The sequence below is a fragment of the Thermobia domestica genome, chromosome 3 (assembly GCF_964235325.1).
Source record: "Thermobia domestica chromosome 3, izTheDome1.hap1.1, whole genome shotgun sequence".
NCBI classification, from domain to species: Eukaryota; Metazoa; Arthropoda; class Insecta; order Zygentoma; family Lepismatidae; genus Thermobia; species Thermobia domestica.
In genome coordinates, this window is record NC_137456.1 from 55,770,993 (window position 1) to 55,781,398 (window position 10,406).

The window sequence follows — 10,406 nt, forward strand, 5'->3', positions numbered from 1 at the left end:
TCTAGTTATATATAATAGTCATATATATTAAAAATACTGAATTCTTTTAACATGCTGTGTGAAATATGGAAGGGGAAATTCTTCTAGATACACTGCAATACCACTAGATAAACAAGCAATGTTGCCAACGCAACATAAAGTGGTCATTTCTCAAATTGCACTACGTTTGATATTACATATTTCTGTTCAGTTAATGTAGTTTAGTGCGTGGGTTTTCTCCGGGTTCTCCTGTTTTTTCCCACTTTCTTCATTCCACCATTTCATTCATTTCTCATCATCACAGTCTCCTTTAGCCTAACCGGCATAACCGTGGGACGTAAAACTCAAAAATTTCATTTAATTTTTTAATTGAGTTTAACGCCTCTTTCAGCAACGAGGTTATATGAGACTGAACCTGCTGATTAACGTTGAATCTAAACCACATGAACTCCCGCCGGGAATCAAACCCGGGTCTCTCACGCCATAGGCTAACTGCTTAGCCACGAAAGAGTTCTACATATTTCTAATTTAGATATTAAATTAAACCACAAAAGCACATATATTATTCACTGTAACAAAGGACAATACATATCACTAACATCACCATTTTGGAGATCTCTAATAACTCTAATGACAGGAACATTATAACATTAGTGTTCAGTAGTTTTAATTACAAGTCGCAGTTACATTATTTTAAGCAGTGTTGCGAACTTAAATAAATTGCTAAATATTATTATAAATATAGTGCAAATAACGTAGCTAAAGTACAAAATATTTTAAAATTACTCGTAATTTGTTTTATGGTGCAAGAATGTTTTCAAAACACGATGTTTTTCATAGTCTTTGGGCTACTTATAATGTTAATGTCAAAGTTTTCGTTCCAGCAATACATGTAAAAGCAAATTGTAACTGAAATTAAACATAACTGAAAGCTTTTCTGTAGCACTAGTTGTTCTCCCTAAGCCTTAGGCCCGGTATATTTTTTTTAGATTAAAACATTAAAATTTTATTTTTTAAAATTTTATTTAGCGGTGCTTTATTAAAATTTTAATTGCACCCTAACTGCATTTCATTTGTTATAGTTTGACCACCGACCATCTCAAACTCGATCCATACCATATAGCTATATGCAATTATTCAAAGACTTACAGTTAGTAATACACATTGTGTTGATTTTTGGTTTGTTTTGTTTTAGTTTAACGTCTCACGATTATGCTAGGGCGGCTAAAGGAGACGTGGAGTTACTGATCATAGTGGAATCCGAAAAACTTCGGTCGTTGAACATTACCGCCACCGGGAATCGAACTTGCGAACCAAAATCAAGCGTACTAGCCGTTACAGCAAATGGGGGTTCTTACATTGTGTTGATTTAAATAATTGAGTCAGTGTTGCCAGATCCGAAGAGCAAAAAGTAGCGTGTCTGTGCTCCAGAAATAGAGGATATGAACTATTTGTAGCCCAAATATATAGAAATGAATTATTTGGCAACTAATGACTGATACTAATGAAATAATGTTTAAAATAGACCGGAAAATGTGATAGGCATATTGCAAGACGAAATTATGATCGATAGACGAAAACAATTTTAAATTGGATATCACGTGACAAAAACAGCCTAGGAAATGTCCGCATACAAGAAATTGTGACAAAATCAGGAACCACTGGGGAGTAACCTGGAAAAGAATTACCCAAGATAGATAGTTGTAGAGAAAACTTGGGAAGACTTCATCCAGCAGTGGATTGATAATGCTTGATTATGATGATGGTGATGATTTTATATGGAGACCTCAGAGGTAAACTAAACCAAGTCATAATTTCGTAATTTTACAGGAGAAGCGAAAAACCGGTTCCTTAACTAAGATCTATAATACTGTTTTTCAAACTATAAGTAGTTACAAAGTAGTAAGATGGCTTTAAACTTACATTATTACACCACTAGAAAGAACATAGTCTATTAAAAAAAAGTATTTTAACTCAATTTTACGAAAAAGTGACTTAACATAGTCTACCACTAATGTTCATATATATATATATATATATATATATATATATATATATATATATATATATATATATATATATATATATATATATATATATATATATATATATATATATATATATATATATATACTGTATAAATTTACTAGGTAAGGTAGGGTAAAATTGGATCCAAAATTTAACGAAAGTCATACAGCGAAAAAAAAATAGTTTTGACTATTTAATACTTCATGTTGCTGCAAAACTACGAAAATGAATGCAAAAGAAAACTAGAAAGTTAAAAATCACTTGTTTTGGCGAGAGAGAGAGAAAATAGATACAGCTAGCTCGAATTACCTATATACTTATATAATATGTATGTTCATGTTTCGCAAGTAATTTTCAATCAATATAAAATTTCAACGTAATGAACGCACTATTGGTTTTCTCGAATAAAGATCACTTGCACCGCTAAGAGCTCAGGAATAGGCTTAATCTATGTTATGGCACTGGATATACGTATACGTATCTAATGCATTACAACTTTAGGAACTTGTATAAGAAACAGAATGTACTTAAATTTAGACGCGAACTATGCGAAACATCTGACTTCGAATCTAACTTGTTTCATGATGCAACCCGAGGCCACACATAGCAAAGATGAGTGCCGTAGCTCCCACCACAAAGTTCAGGAATTTCGTGTTATAAGGTGTCAATTAAGGTAATTTGGGGCAGTCCCGGCACGTTAAGCATATATTCATTCCTACAAAATATATTTATGACGCGATCATGTTGTTGTTAAGGTATATGATACGTTGAGCATTCCTTTATATTTTGATAGTAGTTCTATACCGTTAATATAGTTTCCATAGATGTAAGAGAGACCCAAATACAACTCTACATCCTGCCGTGTTTCCCCAAACTTGTTGGGGAATTCCGTCACGCACTATGGGGAACTCCGGCACCAACAATAAAACGACACTAGTTGAAGGTGCAAAAGAAACAAAATATATGTATTGCATAAAGTGATTATACAAGTGTAATGAATACAAATCAAGGCATATGATGTGCAACAGCAATCATTGTTGCATAATTTTAGGATAAAATGAAAATAGCAATAACAAATGAAATATAGCAGTTTCTAATGTGAGTCTATAGACAGGCTTGCTAGCTTACTGACAATTGTGGCAGACGAACTGTGGATTACAACCATCTATCACACATTTCTCATGAAACCAGTAATAACATTTCGTGCACTGCACCCATTGCCCTCCTCGAAAGCTGGAATAGTACCATTGATGACACTCTCCACAATAATCCTTCTCTTCCTCACTGGATTTTGTCTGAGATTCCGCACGATTTAACTTTCGCCTACAGCCATTACGAATAACAACTGTCTTCTTAGACCCACATGCTTTCTGGCGAGGTGCTGGCTTTTGTCGCAGCTCTTGAATATATTGAAGAGATGTCAAGACTCTTGCTCCTGCTGCGATTCCTCGATGAATTCTGGAAGTTCGAACACGTTTCTTGGGTGTTGGAGCTAATGCTTGAAAAGATGTGCCAGAGTCTTGATCAGCAGAACTTGGAAGCGATCTTTTCTTGTTTGGTGATGTACACCTATTGTTGTCATGTGGTAGGCATAATATTGTACTGCTGTTGTTATGTTGTGATGTTGAACCAGAGTTGGAGACAGTAGCATGATGGTCAGGTAAATCCAAGTTTGCACTACATGATGCAGGCTGGGGTTCTTCACCACTAACAGAAGGAGTATTTATAGTGGCGCTGTAATGAGGTAGTGATGGCTGGAACGCACTGTCTGGAATTTTGTGGGGATCTATGGGAAATATTCCACATGCTTCAAACCCATTAACGGCATTAGCAAGTGTAGCAGCCCTTACCCATGCTCTCCTAAGAAGAGTTCCGAAAACACATTTTGTGATGGATAAGTTTAATCCTGCATTTGTACGCAACCACATACGGCATTCTTCATTGTAAAATTGCTTTAGAGGTTTGAAAAAAGAGACATCTAGAGGTTGAAGCTTATGCGTTCCATGAGGAGGTAAGCACAGAAGGTTGATATTCAATTCGCAGGCTCTTTCCAGCACCTTGAAATCCTTAGAATGTGACCCGTGTCCATCAAGAATCAAAAGAATTTCACCTTGAGGTTTGTACTTTGCAAGATGTTCCAAGAATTTTGCAAAAACTGTAGTTGTCATATACTAAGAATCGGACATTTCAACCACTGCTCCTGGAGGCATTCCATTACTGAATTCGTTCTTTTTTCTTTGGCCCTTCATTACTACAAAAGGAGGAATAAAATTTCCAGAAGCATTTGCACAAGCCATTACAGTCACAGTCTCCCCTCTTTCTGCATTAGATTGACTGTACACGTCTTTCTTCCCTCTTTTGGACAACACTTTTCCTGGTTTAGATATTAATTGTAACCCCGTTTCATCACAATTAAACACATGTCCAGGCTTATCCCACAAATCGTATGTATCATAGCAATCTTCAAGAATTTTGTAAAACGCTTCAACTGTTTCTTTTGTAAGACCCCTAGCCCGAGCGAATGAGAGGTTTTCAGCTTTCCGCACACTAACAGATCTATGTCTCTTTAAAAACCCATAAACCCAATCATAACCAGCCATCTTTGTTTTTTTATTGAAGCGGTTTTTAATGTTGTTTCTTTCAGCGAAAGAAAATGCTAATCGACGTAGGTCTGTAACTGTGAGTCCAAATCCTACAGAATCTAATTTCAGAATCCTTTTCTCCAGTTCGTCTTCTTGGACTTTCGAAAAGGTTGAAATGCCACCAAATCTTTTATCCATGTCAGATCGCTTCAGTCGATCACTTAGGGTCATTCGTGGAACATCATAAGCTCTGGCGGCAGCTGCAACTGGCATCCCTTGCATTACAGCTTCAACGGCTGCTTTCATATTTTCGAGGGACCAACTACATTTGTTTGTCGTACGAATGTAATTTCTAACCATTTTTTCCTGGAATGAGAAAATGTTTCTTATTTAGAACTCGCTTTCAAGTGTACACATTAATTTTAGCAGCACTAACTATAACACTCTGATATCACCAAGTGACGAAGTTGCCCCAAAGTCATGTGCCGGGATTGCCCCAAATGCTGTTAATATTAACATACATTTTTATTTGCAATTAGCAACACTGATTCTGGAGATTGGCGATATGCACCTGTTGTGCAATGACGCATAGAAGATTCCAGGCCATAGTTTTCTCATCTACTCGTTTTTAGCTTTATGATACAGATTAGCTACTGAAACATAAATCTTACATCAGTGTATATATTCTGAAAATTCACAGACAACTTACCTGCTTCTTCAATTTTTGTTTTCCTTATAAACGGACGTAGATGTCAGGAACTCACATTGCAAACAGCAACACACTCATGCAAATCACACTACACTAATGGCAAGTGCCAGTCTTGAAGCGTTGAAAGCCAGCTGTGTTGCAAGCTTAGAAGTGACGGAATTCCCCAAATGCCGGGACTACCCCAAATGACCTTAAAAGGTAGATGTGAAACGGTAATAAAGCATTTGATCAATTTGAAACAAAATATATTGTAGTAATAATTTACCCTATTTGTTCAGATAATGAACGTTATATTATGTTTTTAAAATGACAGTCAAAACAGAATGTATTGGATAATAAATGAGAAATTGTAAAATTTCAATTTCGGTACGATTAAATACATTCATGCTGCTATGTGTTGCGTTATCCGTTAGAATGTATTGAACAATTCTGATTCAAAGGAAGGAAATAAACTACTGTATAGTACTGAAGTTAATTTCATAAAGTTTAATTGTATAGGCAGTACTGAGGCCATATGAGAAAGTCAATTGCTGAAAGTGATATATGGGTTACTATTAGAATTTTATCCCAGATATGATATACCCACTGATGATTGAAACTGGAACACAAGCATGGAAGGCATCAGCGCTAGCAAATTAGCTCTGAAGAAGTACACCATACTATAATTCTAAGTCAAGAATAAGGCCAAAAATAAGAAGCAGAAACGACAGACTTTACAATAATAATATTTTTACAATTTTAATTTCACCTTTTTATTTCGGAACTTTCGAGACGAGACCGAGATTTGGCCCTCGAGACCGAGACCGAGATCGAGACAAGCATTTGTTGACCGAGACGAGACCGAGACCGAGACGGTGATTTTTGACTCGAGACGAGACCAAGACCGAGACAGCTATTTTTAAACCGAGACGAGACTGTACAAAGTCTCGTATCGTCTCGTCTCGATACCATCCCTAAATTGGACTAAACAACAGGAATAGCCTCCTACACTCGGTATGAAATACTGTGTTAGCCTACATGTCAACTTAATGAAATCTTTTCGTGTGACAGAGTATAAGTATGTTTCAAACGTTTCCATGTTTCAAACGTGTGGACCAGGGGTGAATCCAGGGGTGGGCGATCGCCCCCCAGAAGAGGGAACTTTTTTATTTTATATATAAATAAAATATATAGTTTATTTTTTGACGCTCTTAAAAGTAGCTCTAAGTAGCAGTATTACAACCCCCCCCAGAAGTCTGTCCTGGATCCACCCCTGCACTCAAAGAGCTAATTGACTTGATTTTAAGTTTAGTCCCTTTCAGCAGCGAAGTTATATGAGACAAGGATGAGTACCTTAGGATTTTGAAACACGTATTTTTTGATAGCACACATATTAGTTTCTAAGTGAAGTCTTGACCCGACTACCGTAGGCCCCATAGTTTTCGAGCTATGGACTGTTATTTTTTTTCACTGTTTTCGGCAGCCTATAACTCCGAAAGAAGGTATTTATGCACCCAGGTTGGTCTATACTTTTCGTCTTAGCTTGGTTTCAGGAATCACCTCCCAAACGTTGTCGGCATTGTTTTGAAACAGTCTGTATATCTTTAGCATTCAGACATAAGTAAGTAAGAGCCCTATACCTAGGCTAATTTCATGTATAAGTAAATGATCTTTGATGTCTTTTTACTTAATAAACCTTTATTTGGAAGGTGATTTTTATATTTTTTCTATCTATCTATCTAATATATATATATATATATATATATATATATATATATATATGTAGAGAGAGAGAGAGAGGGGCCGGATTTAGGGGGGTAGGGGTGCACCGGAGCTATCTAAAGTGAGAAACTACCAGTGAAAATAGCAATACTTTCGGAAAATTTGTCATGTTTCCGTTTTGGGCTTAAAAGAAAACGGAGCTTTGCAAAAATAATAGTTTAAGTCAATTCCTCATACACATCACAGATGTCTATAGTCATTTACAACATTTAAATTTGATTCAAATGTACTGGTAGTTATTTGTGCACCCCCGTCAGAAAATCCTGGAACCGGCCCGATATATATATATATATATATATATATATATATATATATATATATATATATATATATATATATATATATATATATATATATATATATATATATATATATATATATATATATATACTAAAATTAGGCACGTATAGAACCAATTCCCGTTCACTTCCGTACAGACAAATAGAGTGTTAAACCCACAATTCGAACTCTCGTCTTTCACGAGCGATTTGATGTTTCAATGTGGTCCGAATGCTTTAATAATTTTTACTTTTGTATTATTAGCCTATACAGTCAAAAATACGAACTCGACAGAAGAGTTTAGCCAATTAGACTAACGGTAAATTTACGACCGTATTTGGCTTTTACTACCTCTTAAACTTAACAATGTACAAACAAATTCAGGTTGACATTAGTGTGAGTATGCTTGCGCGCGTGTGTGTTTGTGGGCAACACGCTTCGGGAAACAAGTTCCTATACTTGGTGGGATATCATTCAGTTGATCCCTACACTAGATCTAGGAAATTGTGAATGCGACTTCTTCACTACTTCCTGAGTAGAGGTTACTGCTGGTTAGAATATGCAGTGTGCGTCGACATTTTTATACGAGTTTTCGAATACCATCCAATTTGACATACCATACTTTTTTCATTTAAATTTTTCACTTGTTTCCTGGTCCTAGCTTCCGGGAATCACATACTTATGATAAGCACTTCAAACAGTAGGCTTCCACAATGCATGCACTACGTATTAGCAGAACCCCCCGATTTCGAAAATATACGAGTCAGCAGCATCATTTTAGATTTTGTTTAGGGAGGGGGAACTCTAGATGTCAGTAAATTTTCAGGTTCTTTTTATTGGTATATTATTATCTTATGGATTAAAATTTATACAAATATCAAAATCAGTGGGGGGCAATCGTCCCCTCACCTGAATTCCCAAATGACGCCCCTGACATGACTATTTTCCAACCAGGAAAATATTTCTTCGCGTGTATTTCTTTCTTTATTTGTTGCATTTTACTGCAAGAGAAAATTAATTCTCTGGAGTTTGTTTGCTTTTTGAATTAAAATGAAAACAAAAAGTGCTTACTTTTCCTGGTTGGAAGATACAAACATACACATATACGAATTATTATTAGTAGTATTATTTGTTTGTTCAAGTAATGAAGTTAGTTAAAACTTTTTTTTTCAGTTTTTATAAATTAGATCAAATACATTAATTTGAACTTTATTCCTGAATTAAAAAAAAACGAAAAAGAAAAAGTTGAAAACAATGTAACAAACTCATATATTACTAATTAAAGATAGAAAAGCTGAACTCGAATTATGTTTTTAATAATTAATTTATAATTACCGTACATGTGGATGTATATTTTATTTTCTTCGTTTTTCCAACTTGGTCTCTTAGTCATAGGCGGAACTAGAGGGGGGCCAGGAAGGGCCGGCTCCCCCTAGGAGCAAAGCTGGCCCTCCCCAGAATTTTTCTTCTGGACGAAAATAATGTTATTAATTTAGCTCAATTTACGCATAACAACTTTAGTGATGCTTGCATTCGACATATTAAATAGTTTCTACACTCGTCCGCCCATCGATTTTTTTAAAAAAAATATGGTTTGGTCCTGGATGTAATAAAGTCCCCGGACCAATGTGATAGTGGGCAGTATAGCGACCTCTCGACTTGCGCTGTATACGATTTTTTTTTTTTTTAATTTGATAGCTTCATTAATGTAAATTATTTTTGTATTGTTTCAAGTAATTAACATTATTGACGTAGTAAGTTTTTCTTGTTTATATATATGCATGAGAAATCAGTCTTATTGTTATTATTTTATTTATAGGATAGTAATGTTTGAATAGTTAAGATTCTCAGAGCAAATTATTAAGGTACACTAAAAAACAACAGAAAGGAAAGAAAGAAGAAGCCGCATTCTTCAACTGCTAAACTCAAGCGATTGTTACCCCTTCAAAAGTCTCTATTGAATATCGTTTGTTGCGTTTCATTATTATTATTATTATTATTATTATTATTATTATTATTATTATTATTATTATTATTATTATTATTATTATTATTATTATCCAATCCTAATAGAGGTCTTTAAACACAATGTGATTGGTTCCCTTTGTTTTTCTACTTTCTGTGACATCTACAATAGTATATCTGTACGCACGGAAAAGTACGTGTTTGACAGTTGACAAATTTTCTTTTGTCAATATCTCGGAAACAAATTAATTAATTTGGATCTTTTTGTTGTTATTCTTGGAATAGTTATAATCCGATAACCTGCCAAAACCGGTACTCTAATAGGTTAATTTACTATTGAGTTATTAGGAAAAAAAATTTCGTCAACTGAAGAATACTTTTCTTTCGTGACTGTACAATAGATTCTTACATTAACAGAGCGAACGTAGAAGTATTAACAAGAACAAAGTATTATTGTAATGTTTATGGAACATTTGCGGATCTTCGCAACATTGAAAGCACATATAAACTGAAGTGTGTGCTTACATTCTTAAGGTATATACTGTAACCAGACCCACAGCCAAAAATTTTTGTGCAGAGTGTCGAAAGTTGGAAGATGTACAATATTGCAAGACAGAGACACGACGTTATTCTTCACCCGAGTAAACGATAAAAATTTCTAAGTAGTGGAAGTTGTGCACCCGAGGAACAGTTTTTATATTTTGCTTTTGGAAAGGGAGTATGTTTGTGCTATGCTAAAGAAAAAAATACCTTCCTGATAATTTAGTTCATATTGTAAAAGTTACATGGGTATCGCAGCAATAACAAGAGCCAGAGCAATTTTAACCGAGCAAGTTATCTCATCTCTTGGTACAAGTGGGGGCATTACCAAAGGACTTAAATTATTGTACCTAGGGACAACCATAAATTTGTTAAATTGTTCTTGTTCTAGAATCACTATTATGGTTGAATATATTAGATGCCGCAGCTATGAGCCGTATCGGCTATTACACTATAAACTGTTAAAAATAGAAAATTGTATTAAACAAATTGATATACACTATAGTTTGTAAACCAAAATGGCGCAGACACATTGCCCGAAATCGCCCGTGTTCTGTTATTCA

At 34.9% G+C, this 10,406-nt stretch overlaps 1 protein-coding gene across 1 annotated transcript; it reads right to left on the reverse strand.

Moving 5' to 3' along the window:
- Positions 1 to 4,178: 4,178 nt before the first annotated feature.
- Positions 4,179 to 4,895, reverse strand: LOC145681795 (uncharacterized). Its single transcript, XM_081753405.1, has one exon. The coding sequence runs from the start codon at positions 4,893 to 4,895 to the stop codon at positions 4,179 to 4,181; it is 717 nt and encodes a 238-aa protein (XP_081609531.1).
- Between the last annotated feature and the right edge of the window lie 5,511 nt (positions 4,896 to 10,406).